The 19,099-nt window shown below is 42.6% G+C and overlaps 1 protein-coding gene across 1 annotated transcript in view; it reads left to right on the plus strand.

Moving 5' to 3' along the window:
- Positions 1–2,849: 2,849 nt before the first annotated feature.
- Positions 2,850–19,099, plus strand: part of CLCN1 (chloride voltage-gated channel 1) — a gene marked incomplete at both ends in the record, with an annotated part of 42,949 nt that continues 26,699 nt past the window's right edge. Inside the window, 6 exons of the mRNA XM_079541350.1 lie at positions 2,850–3,056; positions 9,347–9,500; positions 9,958–10,089; positions 11,366–11,494; positions 11,598–11,731; positions 13,262–13,339. Of these exons, the coding sequence (XP_079397476.1) occupies positions 2,850–3,056; positions 9,347–9,500; positions 9,958–10,089; positions 11,366–11,494; positions 11,598–11,731; positions 13,262–13,339 (834 nt within the window). The remainder of the gene's footprint in view (positions 3,057–9,346; positions 9,501–9,957; positions 10,090–11,365; positions 11,495–11,597; positions 11,732–13,261; positions 13,340–19,099) is intronic.

Here is a 19,099-nt window from a genome sequence, read left to right on the forward strand (position 1 = left end):
GCCATTCTATGCTTCTACAATTCTTACTATCCCTTCATGCCTAGGAAAAAAGGCCTTTCCTAGCTACTCTTACAGGAGCAGATAATCTCCTTCAATGTACCCTTACATTTTAAATTTAACAAGATTAGTGAGGCTGTGAGGAAAGATTGTTGGTACCCTGTGAAATAAAGAGGATGTTAATAGTGCCAAGACAGCTGATAAAGTCCTTTCCTCTTAGGTAAATGTGGGGGAGGATGATTTATAATCAGTGGAATATATTGTTCAGGAGATAAGAAATGAAGTGACATAAAACCAGTATCTTTCTCTACAGATGGCATATATTTTCTCAGTTATTAAAAGGGTAGGTTTAATTTCTCAGTCTTTTCCTTGATCGGCAATGTCTAGGTACAGGGATCAGAGGTGGAAAGATTGTTTGGTAAGTGGGAATTAGGTAAATTCTAGGTCCTTAGCTGCATGCATGTGCCACCGTGTGTATAATGATTGCTTAGTTTCATCTGAATAGATGTAAACGATGCACTGGATGAGTTGTGTTACACTGTGGAAATTGCAAATAAGGACACAGAGTTTTTGTGGGTTGTCTTCCTCATGAGGGCAGTAAAGGTTTCTTGTCTCACTAACATCTAGAGTCATTTGGTGAATGTTGACCTTGGGATCCACCGTGATGTTCTACTGATGAAGTGACTCAGGTTTGGGGTCTATTTGGAGGTTGAGATGAACTGTTCTTACGAAATATATTTTAGGGTTGTCTTATTTTAGGCTATAGTTATATAGTGATTTTCCATGGAAATTCCATATTTGATTAGCTGACAGTAGGGCATCCTTCATCTATCTCATTTCTACTCTCGATCATTTCTGACGAGCTATAATTATGCCTTTTGAAAAACAAGAGCTAGAAGAGTGCTTCTGTGGATAGAGGTTCCCTTTAGTTTACTCCAGGGGACATGCTGAGTATTATCCTTCAGCAGACGTGACAGTAACTGAAAATCTAGTGCTCTATTGCAGTTTTGATGATTACTGGAGCTTTGGGTGGTTAGTCTTTAGGTTTCCTACGTAAGGTATACATCCATATTCTATACACATTTTTGTATTACATACACCAAACTAAATAATATTTTTAATATAAGCTTTAGTGTCTATATAAACTGAATTTTTCTTCCAAAAACATCTCAGTGGGCTAGTAATACTTACTGTCATTATGATGGAAATCTATGAGAGTATCCAAATGTTACTTTCTGCATCCTAGACATTTCTACCTAGAAACTCTTATTCAAGGTGGTTCATTACAAGTCTTATCTACGGGTGGGCCACAGCCTTCCTCTGGGAAATGCTACTGAACAACAATAAATTTAAAGCTAGCAAGAATATAACAGATGAGCCTGTATGTTCAAAGCTAGAATTGATCTTGCATTTGTAAGTATTCAGAGGTTGCCTAAAATGCCATCAGATGTAGACTGTAGTGTCTAACAGTATCCATAGGAATATTATTGATATTGGGTATACATATAAACATTGTTAGCTGGAATGATGGAAGAGGTGGAAGTGTGGTCTATGGAGGAAATGGCATATCCTCCTCTTGGAGACTTTCTTTGCGCCATATTCTGGAGACCATATAGAATGAGAAAAAGCAAAATCTGTGAGAAATGTTTCATGCAGGTCTGCAAATGAATACTGTCAAGACACTAAGGACATTGAGGCTAGTCTTCTGGACCAATCAGATGAGTGTTCTGTCTTCCCCTCTCTCACATCCTGCTCACAGATCTTACTCTAAGATGTGAAAAGCTGGGAAGCCATTATCCTGGAGAGATGACGGTGTAAAAGATGAAGAAGAAGCAGTTAATAGCTGCTCTTTAGTTATCATGTTTCATGCATGTGTTTTGTTCTTTCCTGGCAAGCAGTTTCTAGGATTTTAAACTTACGGCTCTTTGTTGTACAATAGCCTTCAGAAGGTATGGTTACAGGAAGGACAGTTACCAATGCTTACTGGCAGTACTGGGAATTGTCTATAACATCACACTGTTAGAACATACTTCTCATTCCTGGTGCTGACTGGGACCCATTCGTTTGGCTGAGGTTAGTTTTGTTTTGTTTGTTTGGGTGGGTTTTTCTGTTTGTTTGTTTTGTCTGGCTCAGAAACAAGTGTTGGTGTGGTGAGGAGAAGGTGTTGAATGGGAACCTGATGGAAGTGAATATCAAGAAGAATAAATTTCTGCATATAGTCATAGTTGAATACTCAGAGCAATTTATTAACATCTTCCAAAAGTGAAAGCCTTCAATATAAGGGCATATAGAAAGACTGAGATTAAGCTCTAATGCTTAGCAGTTTACATGGATGCTGGAGTTCTCCCTCAGGACTTGTATCTTCTCTTGTGGACTATGGACTTAGCAAGAAGATGTGGGAAGATATCTGGATAATTCTCCTGCTTCCTCCTCTCTATATATTGTGTTTGTATTTCTATCTCTCTTTTTCTTACAGCCTTCTTTTCTCCTCCTCCCAGTCCCCCTTCCCTCTCCTTCAGGAGTTCCCCTTTTGCCCACACCTGATATTTAATCCTGGCAGAGTTAATGCCTTTTGCTGAGATCAGACCTGGCACTGGGGAATCATGTGACAGGTGAAAGTTGCTATAAATATAGTTGAACCCTGCCTTTGGGCAGGAAGAGGAGAAAGTGAGAGAGACACAAGGAGTAGGAGGGGCAGAGAGAAAGGGAGTGCAGAAGAACTTAGAGTGGTCTAATGAGAGAGAGAAAGGAAGGAAGGAAAGAACAGAAGAAAGTGCAGAGGCCATTTTCTAGGCCACACCATGAGGTGGTTCTAGGAAAGGACCAGAGCGGCAGCTCTGTTACAACTAAGCATGAGCAAGAGCAGAGACATGGAAAGCTCAAAGAGTGTGACGCAGGAATCCAGATCGAAGTCAGCTTTGTGGGGGGGCACACCGCAATACGACTACATCAGCTTTGAGAAATGCACTCGTTATGGGATACCGTTGGAGGCGGGACGCGAGGCCAGGGGGACAGGGGACGACCTGCACTACCTGGACAACTCCCTCAGCCACCCACAGGTAGGGTCGGACTACTGGGATGTTTATGGCAGCACAGGTCTCAATGGGGTCACGTACATTCTTGGGGCTCCTGGAATGGTGCTATAGAGCACACATCCCTGTCTGTACCCAATCCTACCAATTCTCCCTTTTCCTTGTTGACTGCCAAGTAAGGCACTGGCTTTCACAGTCTTGCTAAGAATGCTGTCAGCGTTTCAAGTCATTGGGTATTTCCATCTATTATGACCGCAGTGTTAGAGTGGTTAGGCTGGCATGAAAATCAATGAAACCATTACTGTATTCTTAAATGCAAAGTGAAATTGTATCTGCTTTCAGCTGCATACTGATTTTTAGGTAGAGCAGGAGAGGAAATAAAAACAAGTAGAACAGTAATGAAGCTAGATAGATATCTATCTGCATAGCTGAATGGACAGTCAAGCAGAGCTCTGTTCTGACTTTTCCCTGAACAAGAAGAGTAAGTCCACACTTGTATATGCATGTTGATAGTTTCAGTAGCTCTTCTGAGAGCTGTGAGGAATTTTCTAACCCTTAAACTTGACCTGACTCTCATTCTGGTTCATACGAAACTCAGAAAAGTATTTAGTACAAAGATGTACTCTAATTATGACCTCTTGTTCTATTGCCCTCTGTATCTCTTCTGCCTCTCCTTCTGGGACACCCTTCCACAAGGAGGTTTTACAGCCGTCTTGGTGTCTTATTTCCTGCCAGTCTGCCCAGACTGAACTGACGTAGAAGGGTTTAGAGCAATGTAAAATTTGATCAAGTGACGGGAGGGAGAGAGAACGTGTGAATGTGACGTTCATACAGGGAAGATATGAGTGGAGATTTCTAAAATACCCTTACACATATTCTTGTGCCTGTGACTGGGGAATAGGGGAAGAGATGCATTAATCTCCCTAAGAACTGCATAATTCTGGAGTAGGAAAAGCCACATTTGCAACCAAGATGATCTCTTCCAGTAGATAAATATCCCAATGAGGATTGTGTCTGCCATGTTGCAAAAGACTAGGAAGTCAGTCCCATGGTCGTACTCAGAAATTTCTCTTCTGAAGTTGTACAAAACATCTGAGAGATTGCAAATTATTTCTCTACTTAAACTGTCCCAAAACTGCTCCCTGGCTGATTCAGAAGCAACAGTCAGAACCAGGAGTTGTCTGGACAGAGTTAATGCTTTGTTTATATTTTCAAGTGAGTTACGTTGAGATTTTTGCATTTGGGATGTGACCTGGCCCTCTCATGGGATGCAAGTGGAGCAATGCCTAGGGCTGGAAGGCTGAGGTGGGTTATGGAAATGGAAATGCACATTGTGTTACATGAACCATTAGTCAGTTGGGATACAAAAAAAAATATACCAGTTTACATGTATCCACTCTACAGACTATTCCCACATGGATGAAACCTCTCTTAGAAGGTGACATAGTTGACACAGTGAGGCAGAAAAACCTATCTCTTGCTGCCTGGCCCTGGGGTTTTCATCCCCACAGGCATGCCAGTCAATGAATGTAGCCAAAATCCAGCACAAACAAGCAGGACATCAGATGCATTCCCATACAAGTCTTCAGGCAGTAACATCCCCAAGCAAATATGCATCTGTGAATGCAGTTTTCAGTCTTGAAAACAGACAGTCATATTTATAGATCTAATGCAGATATGCCCTAGAAATGCTGTTATGTAAAAATCACACAGTTACATATATAATATGAAGGCATGTTGTTGTAAAACCAGTCTTGCTGTGCATGTGTATTTTGATAGCCATTAATTAACATGGAGATAAATTATAAACATTCATACTATCACACACATCTTGTACAGGCATGCACGTTTATGCTATTGGCATGATAAACAATCTGCTGCACGTGCTTTCATCTGTTTCCATGCAGAATACTTACCGCTGTGATGTGAAAAAAACAGGTAGATGTTTTAGTTCTGTTGCGCCAATTGCTTGTGCTAGCTGTTCCTTTCTATTTTATATGTAAGTTGGAAGCTATTTCAGACAGAATACATGATTTGACTGGGTTTACAAGGCAAAAAACAGTGGGAATTTGATCGTTGGCCTGGGATTCTCTAATAATACATAGTTAATATATTAGATAATAGATAATGTAATAAAAATAGATAATAATGTGTACTTAATTTGTGAGAATTGGGATAACTGTATCATAGAATCATAGAATGGCTTAGGTTGGAGAGGACCTTAAAGATCACCCAGTTCCAACCCCCTGCCACAAGCAGAGTTGCCACCCACCAGACCAGGCTGCCCAGGGCCTGAGCTGGCCTTGAATGCCATCCTGGGAGGATGAAGTGTTCCACTATTTCTCTGGGAAATCTGTTCCACCATAACCTCTCTCTAAGTAAAAATTTTCTGCCTACCATCTAACCTAAACCTCCCATCTTTTAGTTTAAAGCCATTCCCCCTGCTCCTATCACTATCAGTGTAAAAAGTCAGTCCCTGTCTCTCTTGTAAGCTTTTGACTTAGAGACTAGAGATTTTATCTACCATTTAGAATGATATCTTGAAGAGATTTTTTGCTCTCCCTTTAAGTTCAGTAATGTCAGCACTTCACAGAAACGCTAGGAAAAAAAAGCTCAAGTGATTGTTTCTCACACAGCCCAAATACTTATAACAGTAGAGATGTATCAGAAAATAGATTTATAAAATTTATGTTCTTCTGAATTGTGGGTTTCTGTGTTTTTATCTTCCTACATGAAAAATAAGAACCTTTCCTCAAGCAGATCAGACTGATGAAGTATTTATATGATACAGCATTTGTGAGGTAGGAAAGGGTATTCATAGCAGAGAGCTCCAGCAGCAGTACACAGATGGGTGCCACAGTAACGCAGTGTAATAATTAATTGGGCAATGCAGTATTACAGAGTAACAGACTCAAAGAGAGACTTGAGAGGGCCTCTGGAGTTCTCTAGCCCAATGCCTTGTTCACAGGATTTATCCAAGTAAGTACTGAGTATCCCCAAGTATGAAGATGCTTAGCCCATCTGGGCACCTGTTCCTATGCTGAATTACCCTCAGGTTTTCTTTCTACACATTCGAACATACTTTTGTTGCAAGTTTTGCCTTTTTTCTCCTGTCCTTCACTGTGCCTTTCTGAGAAGTCTGGCTCTTTTTTCTCTCCAGCCCTCTCACTCCCCACAGGTATAGAGTACTGCTATTAGATCTCCCCTTTGCCTTTATTTCTTTGGGGACAACTATTATTTTGGAGCTGATCCCTGTCTGTCACACGTGTCTCATTAGCTCTATGCATAAGCAGTTGAGACTAGACTTTGTACTATGGAAGGTAATTTCAGGAACAACAGCATGTCTCCAAGGTAGGAGTGGAAGAGATGAGCAGTCTGCAGAGCCCACAGCAGATTCAATGGCCAGGAGCAGCAACATGCACTGGTGGTGCTGGAGGAAGGGATTTCATGACTAGAGTTTGTTGTGGAGAGTAATTGCTGAATCTGAATGGCATGGGAAATAACTTAGGGTATGGACAGAGAGAGGAGTGAAGATTTAAATAGATGATCAGCATCAGAATAGCTATCAGAAAAGGCTTGATGTTGTGAGAACTTTCTTGAAAACTTTTCCTCCATTAAACAGCGATGTTCCTCCCACTTCCACATGCAGCATCCTTAACAGTATTTATACATTCATTGGTTTTTACACTGTTACCGTGTTCTCATTCAGAATTTAGCCAAGCTGGACGTAATAACACCTTTTTCTGTCTCAACTCTTTAAGTGATGATATATTTTAAAATTCTCTTCAGCTTTTGTGTTGCTCAGAAAGAGGTAGTATCAAAAGAATACAACAGTGTAAGCACTACAGTGTTTTGGTTTTAGTTTTACCTGCATTCTAATGGAAAGGATATTTCTTGCCTAACATTTTTTCTATGAGGTCATCCTCTGATTTTTTTTTTAATCTTTCTCTGTCTTGCTATTACTGAATATAAACTGAAGCAGTGCCAGAGTCCCAGAGAAATAAAGCATGTGTATGAAGCGTTATTTAAGTGAGTTGAGACCAATTTGTCCTCCAGGACATCGTTATGTCCTGAAACTAGTTCTTTTTTCTTTCACATCCTGATTTCATAGTTTTCCAGTCAGATACAAACCATGAACTTTTCCATCTGAATTGATGGAGGACTTTAATTTGAACAAGATGGTTGAGAAGGTAGTTCATAATTTGGATTAAGTTCATAGTTTGGATTAAGCTCCATTTGATATTAAACAATTCCTCATGAGCATGTAAAGGCAATGAAAAATTAGCTGATGTGATATGAAGGTGCATTTATCTAAAATCTGTTGGTGGTTGGCATTGCTGCCTGAAATAGATACAGTGAGAGAAGCAGGGATTAATCTGCTATTTGCTATTGGATTTTATATGTGATAACCTATACAAAGTCTGGCAGGTCCTTCATCTTGATGTTTCACCATCCTGTCTATATTATGGAGATCAGAGCATGGCCACTCTTCACTGCTAAGAGTATGTATCAATTAATTTGGCTAGACTCTGGTGATAATAATGGGGTTAGTAATTAAATAAAATATCATTTTCCAGTGCAGAGATAGATGGATGGAAGAATAGGTTTAGATATTCAGGTGGGATCAATTTGTTTCAGAGATGGAACGCAAGTCGTCATAAGGACAGAATGATTTAAAAGCCTACATGCATGTTCTGTGAAAATATGTGAAAATATAACAGAGATTTTAAAGGGAGCCATTGCACATAGTTCAAGTGTCTTAGGAATACAGGCAAATAAACTACTTAGGACTCAGTCACGTTTGGCAACTGGAAATATAACTTGCTTTGACACTGAAATGGCTGTTCAGAGAAGCTGGGAAATTTCTGCCCCTGAAGATGCCTAGAACTTGCCCATACAATGCTCTGAGCATCCTGATTGGCCTTGGAGTTAGCATAGTGTGAGCTAGGAGAAACTTGGAAAGAGAAATTGGAAGAGAAACCCCCAAGAGGTGCTTTCCGGAGTTCAACCTTCTGTGAATCTCCAAATCTATCTGATCGCAAATTCTCTTACAAATAAGTTATTTGCTTTATTGCCATTCTCCTGATGATGTTTCAATTAATGGAAATCTCAAGGGTACAGGAGCAATATCTCCTGTGTCTCTTAGAAAAGAAAAGAAGTAAAGCTATCAGGTAGAATTGTCTCCTAAGCTTATGGTAGAGCTCCGTATCTCAAATGTCTTTTCATTCTCCAGCTGAAGTGTCTGACTTTTTGCTGACTCCCTCTTGCCACTTAAAGTATCTCAGAGAAGTAGGTATTGTGCTAGGAGAAAGCAGGTTCTAGCAGGTGGGAATTGCCAAGATCACAGGCTCAGCATCAGGCAGGAAACTGATGTAAAGTCATAGTTCGTAGATAGAAGCGAAGGGAAGAGATCTGTTCACAGCTTCTCCAATTCACATCTTCCCCGTATATGCCATGAAAAAATGAGGGAGAATAGCTACTTCTGGGGGAACCTGATGGACGCAGTCAGGAATCTCCCAGCTTCCTTGAGAACTCTTTTTGACAGGCTGGCACAACTGACAGTTTTATCACTGATCCATGTGAGCAACATTGTTGGCAAGCTCATGTAGCTGCTTGTGAATTGCATAATATCAAATGTTTTCAAGATTAGTATCTCATAACGAGGACTAGATTAGGTAATTAAAAATCAGATGAATTAGAGATATATGGGGATTTACTAGAATGCTTTGGGTAGATAACGGGAGGTGCTATGTGGTACCTCTGCTATTTGTGAGCTGATGCTTCTTCTTTTCCACTCAAGACACCACCAGTGGCTGCATACCCTATTAAGCATTCCTTGGCAGCAAAGTGAACAGATGCAGGGCATTCCTGCAACCTATTTAGTAGTGTGATACCTCTCTAAATTTTAAGAGTTGTTTTGCAGTGCTGCTGAAGACAGCCCTAAGACTGGCAGCCTCATGTGAACAGTTCTGACCTTCTTCTGTACTTCCAAAAAGCCTGCCCAATCTTTTGCCTTCAGACCTGAGCCTGCTCATTCTGAGGATCTTAAAAAGCAGTTAGCATTGTGTTACCGTAGCTTGTACACCCAAAAGAAGATGCAGAGATTTTAGTGAGATTGGGAAAAGGGAACCAGGAAGGAAAAGGAAAAAAATAATGAATTGCCTCTGTCTGAGTCTTTGTGTCTGTCTCCTTGCTTGAATACATCTGACTGCACCTCTTACTGTTAGTAAATATGCCTTTTCATTTTTAACAATACTTGTGAAGGAATGTTTGCCTTCCATCTTCATTTTGCTCTCTCTTGCTTTCTGCTTCTCCAGCTTTATGGACAATACACAGACCAGATAACTGACTTTGCTGAGAAGGAAGCAGCAAAACTACTGAATACAAAGCAGGCCCAAAAGAACAACGAAAGACCCCTGAAACGTGAGAGTCAAGTAGAGATAAAAGAAGAACGCTATTCCAAATGCCAAGGTAGGAATGATTTATCCTTGCTTACCCTGTGACCAGATATTGGGTAGAACAGCCAAAGAGATTGGAATTTAAGCAAGACAAAATGACAAGGAGACTTTGACAGGGGAGAAGTAGAGAAGGAATGAGGAGCCATCTTGTTTTTAAAAGGTGTTTGCATGCTATGTGTAGGAATAACTGCTCCCAAGTTATTATTTTTTTTTCCCACAACAGATCTCTATAACAGGAGGGAAGATATTTTAGCTGCTAGTGCACAAGAGGTTAAATTATCTTGTCCCTTCATTTTGTTTTGAAACTTCAAAGAATTTTGAAAGACTGCAAGGAAGGGGTGGGTCTCAGACCTTCAACACTAAGTCCATAATTCTTTCAAACACATTCTTTTGGTGGTCAGTTCTCAACACAGAAGCACAGATTTCATCTATGTTGTCTCCATTTTTCTGGTTCTCTTTTCTCTCCACAGACTGTGCTAGACGCATCCAGAAATATGTCACCAGGAAACTTGGAGAAGACTGGATTTTCTTGGTTCTGTTGGGTTTGGTCATGGCGTTGGTGAGCTGGGGAATGGATTATGCCAGTGCAAAGAGTCTACAGGGTGGGTCTCATTCAGGTGTTGCAAAAGCATACTGTAAATGTTATAAATATTTTTACAAAGCCCAGTGACCAACATTCCTCTTCCTTTAATATCGTCGATACCTCAGGAAGACTTGCAAACACAGTAGAGAGAAGGTTAACTAAGAAAAGGTTTGTTAAAGGAGTGATAGGGAAATATTTCTAAGTGGGCAGGGAGCAAAGGATGTGCGTACCATTCAAAGATAAGCCATTATTTTTACTCACTTTTAATCCTTCTCTTGCTTATGTGTAAGGGAACACTGTGTGACTTCGGCCCTTCCTATTATACAGTGTGCCATCCTCTCCAGAGCTGTTGAGCATATGGTAGGTGGGGACAGGAAAGGGCTCTTTGATGCCCTCTTGATACAGTTCTCTCTGCCTTTATCCTCATTGTTATTCTTCTCAAATTTTATTTATACAGTTCTCTGGTGTTTTCTGCTACATGGAACCATAGTGCTCTTTACTTAAACTTTTTTTTTAACAACGATCTCACAATCACTTGATTATGTCACTTCTCTACAGCATTCCTCTGGTTCCCATACCCTTTTTCAGCTTTAAAAATTACAAAATCTTTCAGTGGCCTTGCCTCCCATCCCATGTTGATTGCACTTCAGAAGAAATGATTTATGCAAAATTCTTAGGAGCACACGTGTATATTTTACTCCATCTCTTTCATTTTGGCAAGGAATCTCAGCTTGCATGTATGCCAGAGAACGTCTCAAAAAAGGAACACCCTCTGAGTTTGCATGCACAAGGCCCATGTTGTAGCAGCTGGCACCTCTCCCTTCATGCTGCTGTTCTAGAAATCAAATTGTAAGCAGGGCTTCTGAGGTAGTTTTTCTGAAGGAACTGTTTTTCATGCGGTTGAAATGGAGGAGAGGACACTAACTTTGCTGTCCCTCAGGGCCCATATAACACCCTGCAGCTGCTAAATGAAAAGATCCTGCACAGAAATTCACCCTTGCAAGTGAAAGTAAGACAGCTCTTCCAATGCCACATTACAGCACAGGTATTAATAATGTCTGATAGCAGAGGATCGCTTGTATCCATTCCTGCAGAATGCATATATTACTTGAGATTTTGTACTTTAAATGAAACAAGGTTTTACCCTATTTGTCTTAGAAAATTAGGACTTTTAGATAGCTTTTCTCAGGGAGATTTAGTAGGGGCAGGTGTGGGCTTTTGTTTGTGATTCTTTAAAGTTTACCAAACTGATTGGAGCATCTGTGGTTACTGACAACTTCTTTCTTTGTTTACAGCCTACAAGTGGATGTACAGAGAGCTGCACCCGAATGTTCCTTTGCAGTATCTGGTGTGGGTATCATACCCACTTGTTCTCATACTGTTTGCAGCCGTCTTCTGCCACCTCGTCTCTCCACAGGCTGTTGGTGAGGGTAGAAGGCATGGCAAGATCTGTTTCCGTCTGCCTCTTTTTTCTTATTCTTCTTGCCTTTGGGTTTTCTATATCCTCTGCTCTGTTGTTGTTTTCAGGGTCTGGGATCCCAGAACTCAAGACAATTATGAGGGGAGTGGTCCTCAAGGAATATCTCACTCTCCAAGCATTTGTGGCCAAAGTTGTGGGCCTCACAGCAGGGCTTGGAAGTGGCATGCCTGTGGGGAAAGAGGTAAATATTGCTATGTTCATGTGCAGTAGCAGCCAGGGTCTAGGAAGGAGTTGTCTATGCAAGAGTCTTTAAATGTTTACTTTTCCTTGACCCCATTCCTCTTGTCAAAGCTCTGTTTTTCCCAGCAGCACTTATCTTCCACTAAACATTTCCTTCTACTTTGAAAAGCTTCATATACGTAGGTAGCTCTGAAAGTAACACAACCAATTTATTTCTATGGAAACAAAAGCAGCTACAAAGAGCACAATAACACTGTTTGACAGAGCAAATTCTCAGCTACAAAATGTTATTTGTCAACATAGTCATCACCGTTAGCTATGCATTTTCACCAGCAATGAACAAGAGCCTGCATGCCACGCTTGTTAAAAATCTTCATGGACATCCAGAACGTGGCTTGTCTTGCATGTCACTGTCTCCTCTGCTGAAATACCACCCACAGCTTTATTGTGCTCACATCCCATGCTCGGTTTCCATCAACATTCAGCAAACATCAATGATCAATCGGTGCCATTTTTCCCACATGGAGGAATTCAGTTCCACATTTGGGCTTCATACACACATCCATGTCAGATGCCATTTTGTCAGACTGCCCCTCTATCATACGACAACAAAATTTCATAGAATACTGGTGGGAATCAAAGAATCACAGAATCATAGGAGTTGTAAGGGTCTTTTGGAGATCATCTAGTCCAAACCCCTTGCTAAAACAAGTTCCGTACAGTAGGTTACACAGAAAACTATCCAGATGAGTTTTGAATATCTCCAGAGAAGAAGGCTCCACAGCATCCCTGGGCAGCTTGTTCCAGTGCTCTGTAACTCTCAAAGTAAATGGCTTTTCCTCATGTTCATATGGAACTTCCTATGTTCCAGTTTGTGCCCAGTGCCCCTTGTTCTGTTACTGAGCACAGCTGAAAAGTGCCTCGCCATATCCAGCTGGCTTGCACTCATTAGATATTGGTAAGTGTTGACGATAAGACTTCGCTCAGTCTTCTCCAGGTTGAACAGTCCTAGATCTCAGCCTCTTGACATAAGGGAGATGCTCCAGGCCCCTAATAATCCTTATGGCCCTCCACTGCACTCTCTCTAGAAATTCCCTGACCTCAAACTGCGGAGCCCAGGACTGGACACTGAATTCCAAATGTGGCCTCACCAGGGCAGAGTAGACAGGGAGGATCATTTCCCTCAACCTGCTGGCCATGCTCTTAGTACAGTCCAAGACACCATTGGCCTTCTTGGCCACAATGGTACAGTGCTGGCTCATAGCCAACCTGTTGTTTACCTGGGCACCCAGGTCCTTCTCTGCAGAGCTCCTCTCCAGTAGATCAGACCCTAACCTGTACTGATCCATGCAATTATTTCTCCCCAGGTGTAGCACTCTGCACTTGTCCTTGTTGAATCTCATTAGGTTTTCTCCCCACCCAACTGGAAGGTTCAACCTCTACTGCCACACCAAGGAATTACTTTTGGAGCTGCCTTTGTAGAAAAAAAAAAATAGCTCTTTCTAATTTGTTTCCTCCTGTTTTCTTGCAGGGCCCTTTTGTGCATATTGCCAGCATCTGTGCAGCAGTGCTCAGCAAGTTTATGTCAATTTTCTGTGGTGTATACGAGGTAAGGCACATGTCTCTGGCATTCAGTTCTTCCACAGGCTGAACTGTTAAGACACATTGATAGGCAGCACACAGACGGAATATACAGATTGAAGTTCACTATGCTTTTCTAAAGCAGAAAGATACTGGACAAAGAAAATTGTAGTAGAACACCAGATGTACAACTGAATAACCACGCAAAATCAATTGTATGTTATCTACCACATGACACAGATACTGGTTAAGAACACGCATTTCACAAGTTCTCTGTCTCACAGTTCCAATTCCTTTGCACTGTGATCAGTGTCTGTGTGGGGAAAAAAACAAAACAAAACAAAAAAGAAACCTTAAATAGCTGCGGATAAAGATCAATTTGTCTTTAAGGTAGGATGTAGAGCATTACTAATTATAGCCACTGACTCTGCCTCTGGGCTTTTGCTGTTGCAAAACGGCCTCTGCTGGCTGATTGATGTATTGACAAATTGTGGTCGGGAAAAAATAACCCAAAAACAACACAGTCGCTATTAACCACATATATAGCTGTGTGTGGGAACTGCTTTACAAACTCCTAACAGCAGTTGTAATACAACAATAGGAGGTGCTGTTTCACTTGATCCTGTATATGCATAAGGATCAAATCTCGCTACTGTAGGCTGAGTGTACTAAAAACTGTGCTAAAGTGTGTAGAGCCTGTTATTTGTGATAGCAGTGGCTGAATCTGCAATTGGCTGTTGCTTTGTTTTGTTCTTCTGGACCCTAACACTTTGGCTTTGCTCCCTCTAACCACAGCATGCCTTTCTCTGGCTGCCCTCTCTGTTCCAGAAAGAGCACAGGCAGCTCGACCTCCTGGTGATGGCTTGCTCAGTTGGAGTTGGATGTTGCTTCGGGGCTCTTCTTGGAGGCAAGTGACTTCCTGTCTGTGACTTTTAATGTAAAACTCCACCTCTTGCTGTGAGACCTCCTGCTCTCAAGCAGGTTCCCCAGAGATGTCTCTCGACTTCTTTAGCATCATGAGTTCTTTCTTTAATTATGTAGCTAGTGGCATTGAAAGAAAGGGAAAGGATAATCTTGGAAAAGCCAAAGGAAAATTGACAGCTTTTGAGTGCAAAATTCTAAAGCAACAACTTCAACTTTTCTAACAATGTATCTCGCTCAGTCTCTTCCTACCATGAAAATTGTTCATTGTTCTCTCTCTCTGGGAGTCCTAAGGTCTGTCCAGCAAATCAATAAATACAGAGAAGTTAAAAAAAAAAAAAAAAGTAATCATCTAATGGCAGGAGATGATGACAAGAATGACCAGGAGTGATGAACAAAGAATCTACGGTATTTATGCCTTCAGTATTGGACTGGAGAACAGAAATACCAGTGTGTAAAATTTTGCATTCCCCATGTAAAAGAAGTGTTGCAGGGCCAGGAAGATGGTTGGGGGGCTGGAATGATGTATGAGGAGAGGTTGAGGGATCTGAGCTTGCTCAGTGTAGAGGAGGAAAAGCTAATGGGAGATGTCTAGCTGGTGCCATCAGCCACCTAGGGGATTTTGGAGGAGATAAAGTCAGGCTGTTTTCAGAGGGGCTCAGTGGAAGAGGCAAGGACACAACTTGTGATAAGGGAAATTGTAATTTTTTATAAGGAAGTTGCTCCCCTTTTCCAAAGGTGGTTCAGTAATTGTACAGATGCTCGGAGAACCTAGAGAATCCCCACCCATAGAAACGTTCAGGACTCACTTGGACAAGATCCTGAGCACCCTGCTTGAGCCTTGGAGGTAGTGCAACTCTGAGCAGGGAACTGGAAAAGGGGATACCTTCCAGGCAAAAACTTGCTGTGAGTCTGTGACAGCATTGTAGTGTAAGAATGAATTAAAAGTTATCATAATTTTTACAGCTCTAGTTGATTTCCTCTTGCAGAATCACACCAAATTGTAGAATTCTGTTCCCTGGACCTAAGTCCAGGTTATAATTTGCAACTATAATTTTTTAAGGTTGTTGCTGGTTAACACCACCCCGTGTATTTAGTGAGGATCCCTCAAAATGTGTTTGAAAAACCAGTTTGCCTTTTACAAGCAAAAGATGCCCAGCTCTGCTTTTTCTGAGTGCGCTCTGGTACTCTTTGTTTGTCTGCTTGTTTTAGCCTCTCTGGCTACTCCTAAATTAAATAGCATTGGCACTCACACACTCTGGGGGATGCCATATGCCATGGACTGTTCTCTGTGGGTGGAATGAGTAATACCATGTCATGCTTGATTCTTGCCATCTTTTACTGTTACTTCACTGTTTCAACAGGCTTTTTGCACTTTCAAACAGCTCTACTTAACTCTTGCTATACTGCAGACCATGTAATATGTACCCTTTTGTCAACGGTTTATGGGCTGGTCCAGCCCAGTTCCGTGACCAGCAGGGCGGAGGGATCTGCGGATCCGCGCCTCTGGGAAAGGGGAAGCAGGGGACCCCAAAATACTTGAAAATAACAGCACTAATCTGAGGTGGAACAAATGATTTTACTAAATATAGTATTAGTAAAATACAATGAGAGAGAGAGAGAGAATCTGTTTGAATTGTATAGACCTCACCACAATGCTGGGGTGAGAAGTGCAATCCAGTTGAGTGACTGAAGTACAGACGGCAAAGTGCAGATGGCGAAGCGCAGGCAGCGAAGCGCAGATAGCGAAGCGCAGACAGCGAAGCGCAGGCGAAGAAGAAGGATCAGGTGACCTTGCATGGAGTTATATCCCCTTGCTGACCGCAAAGCCTCCTGGGGAAATGTAGTTCTTCTCCGTCGGACGAACATTTGGCAGATATCAAACCCCACCCCCAGTGCATTACATGATGTTATGGTGTGGAATACTGATGACCAAAAATCATAAAACCATGACATTCCACCCCTTATTCTACATCACTACATCATGCTTAACACATGGGATTACAGACTGCACTCCCCCAACATCAAATTCCCTTGTGGTACACACTGAACATCCCCGTTTTTCTGCATCACCCACCAGGTGGACCCAGGTCCCTGGGCAAAGACAGTTCCGCGAAGAGGTTTGCCCTTCCCAGAAGCAGGAAAAACCCAAACTGCTTTTCCTAACATGTTCTTTACATGTACTACAGGGACCTTATCTCCCTCTACAATATGTAGGGAGCTGGATTGGGTAGGACCATCTTGACTGATTGATCCTCTGGTGTTAACCAGCCAGGTGGCTTCTGCCAAATGCTTCTCCCAGTGTTTAAATGTTCCGCCACCCATTGCTTTCAACATGGTTTTTAACAACCCGTTGTAGCGTTCGATCTTACCAGAGGCTGGTGCATGATAGGGGATATGATAAATCCACTCGATGCCATGTTCTCTGGCCCAAGTATCCACAAGTGAATTTTTAAAATGAGTCCCATTATCTGACTCAATTCTTTCCGGGGTGCCATGTCGCCACAGGATTTGCCTCTCCAGACCTAATATGGTGTTTCGGGCGGTAGCATGGGGTACTGCATATGTTTCGAGCCACCCGGTTGTTGCCTCCACCATGGTGAGCACATAATGCTTACCATTGCGAGATCGTGGCAAAGTGATATAATCAACCTGCCATGCCTCCCCATATTTGTACTTTTGCCATCGCCCTTCCTCCCAGAGAGGTTTCATCCTCTTAGCTTGTTTAATTGTGGCGCATGTATCACAGTCATGAATGATTTGTACAATGGCATCCATAGTTAAGTCCACCCCTCGGTCTCTGGCCCATTTGTATGTTGCGTCTCTCCCTTGATGACCTGAGGTCTCATGGGCCCACCGAGCTAAAAATAACTCACCCTTGTTCTGCCAGTCCAGGTCTATTTGAGCCACCTCAATTCTGGCAGCTTGGTCTACCTGATGGTTATTTCGCTGATCTTCTGTAGCTCTACTCTTGGGCACATGAGCATCTACATGACGCACCTTTATAACCATATTTTTTGTTCGGGTAGCAATATCTTTCCATAGGTCAGCAGCCCAAATAGGCTTGCCCTTTCTTTGCCAATTATTTTGCTCCCACTGCTGTAACCACCCCCATAAGGCATTTGCTACCATCCATGAATCAGTGTAGAGATAGAGCATTGGCCACCTCTCCCGTTCAGCGACATCTAAGGCCAGTTGGACAGCCTTTACCTCTGCAAATTGGCTTGATTCTCCTTTCCCTTCGGTGGCCTCTGCAACTTGTCGTGTGGGGCTCCACACAGCAGATTTCCATCTGCGATGCTTTCCCACAATACGACACGATCCATCTGTGAACAGGGCATATTTCTTTTCATTCTCTGGTAATTCATTGTATGGTGGGGCTTCTTTAGCACGACATACATCTTCTGCTGGTGGTGTTCCAAACTTTTTACCTTCAGGCCAGTCCATGATGACTTCTAGGATTCCTGGACGGCTGAGGTTCCCCATCCGTGCTCGTTGTGTAATCAACGCAACCCACTTACTCCAAGTGGCATCAGTAGCATGATGGGTGGAAGGAAACTTTCCCTTGAACATCCAGTTCAGCACTGGCAGTCGAGGTGCCAGAAGGAGCTGTGTTTCAGTACCGACTACTTCGGAAGCAGCCCGAACCCCTTCATACGCAGCTAAGATCTCCTTTTCAGTTGGAGTGTAGCCCTCCTCCGACCCCCTGTAGGCTCGACTCCAGAATCCCAAGGGTCGGCCTCGGGTCTCTCCTAAGGCTCTTTGCCACAAACTCCAAGTGGGGCCTTTCTCTCCAGCAGCAGTGTAGAGGATGTTCTTCACATCCTGTTCCATCCGTACTGGCCCCAGGGCCACAGCACGGGCTATCTCTTGTTTAATCTGCTCAAAAGCCTGCTGCTGCTCAGGACCCCACACAAAATCATTCTTCTTCCGTGTCACCTGATAAAGTGGGCTTACAATGAGGCTGTAGTTTGGAACATGCATTCTCCAAAAACCCACTACACCCAGAAACGATTGTGTCTCTTTCTTATTAGTGGGGGGAGACATGGCAGTGATTTTGTCGATCACATCTGTCGGGATGTGACGACGGCCATCTTGCCACTTTATGCCTAGGAACTGAATCTCCTGGGCAGGTCCTTTCACTTTGCTTCGCTTAATAGCAAAACCAGCACGGAGAAGGATCTGGATTATTTGCTCTCCTTTCTCAAAAACTTCCTTTGCTGTGTTGCCCCACACAATGATGTCATCAATGTACTGTAAGTGCTCAGGAGCACCTCCCTGTTCCAGTGCATCTTGGATCAACCCATGGCAAATGGTTGGACTATGTTTCCACCCCTGGGGCAAACGGTTCCAGGTATACTGAATGCCCCTCCATGTGAAAGCAAACTGTGGCCTACATTCTTTGGCCAAAGGAATGGAGAAAAAGGCGTTAGCAATGTCAATGGTGGCATACCACTTAGCTGCTTTTGACTCCAGTTCGTATTGGAGTTCTAACATATCTGGCACAGCAGCACTCAATGAGGGTGTAACTTCATTCAGGCCACGGTAGTCCACCGTCAGCCTCCATTCTCCACTGGCTTTACGCACTGGCCATATGGGGCTGTTAAAAGGCGAGTGAGTTTTGCTGATCACTCCCTGATTCTCTAATTGATGAATTAACTTCTGAATGGGGAGCAAGGAATCCCTGTTGGTGCGATACTGCCGTCTGTGCACCATTTTTGTAGCTATCGGTACCTGTTGCTCTTCCACTTGTAGCAACCCCACAACAGATGGATCTTCTGATAGGCCAGGCAAAACAGATAACTGCTTAACACCTGTGTCTACAGCACCTATTCCAAAGGCCCATTGATACCCTTTGGGATCCTTA

This window comes from Tetrao urogallus (genome assembly GCF_951394365.1).
Source record: "Tetrao urogallus genome assembly, chromosome: 1".
Taxonomy (NCBI): domain Eukaryota; kingdom Metazoa; phylum Chordata; class Aves; order Galliformes; family Phasianidae; genus Tetrao; species Tetrao urogallus.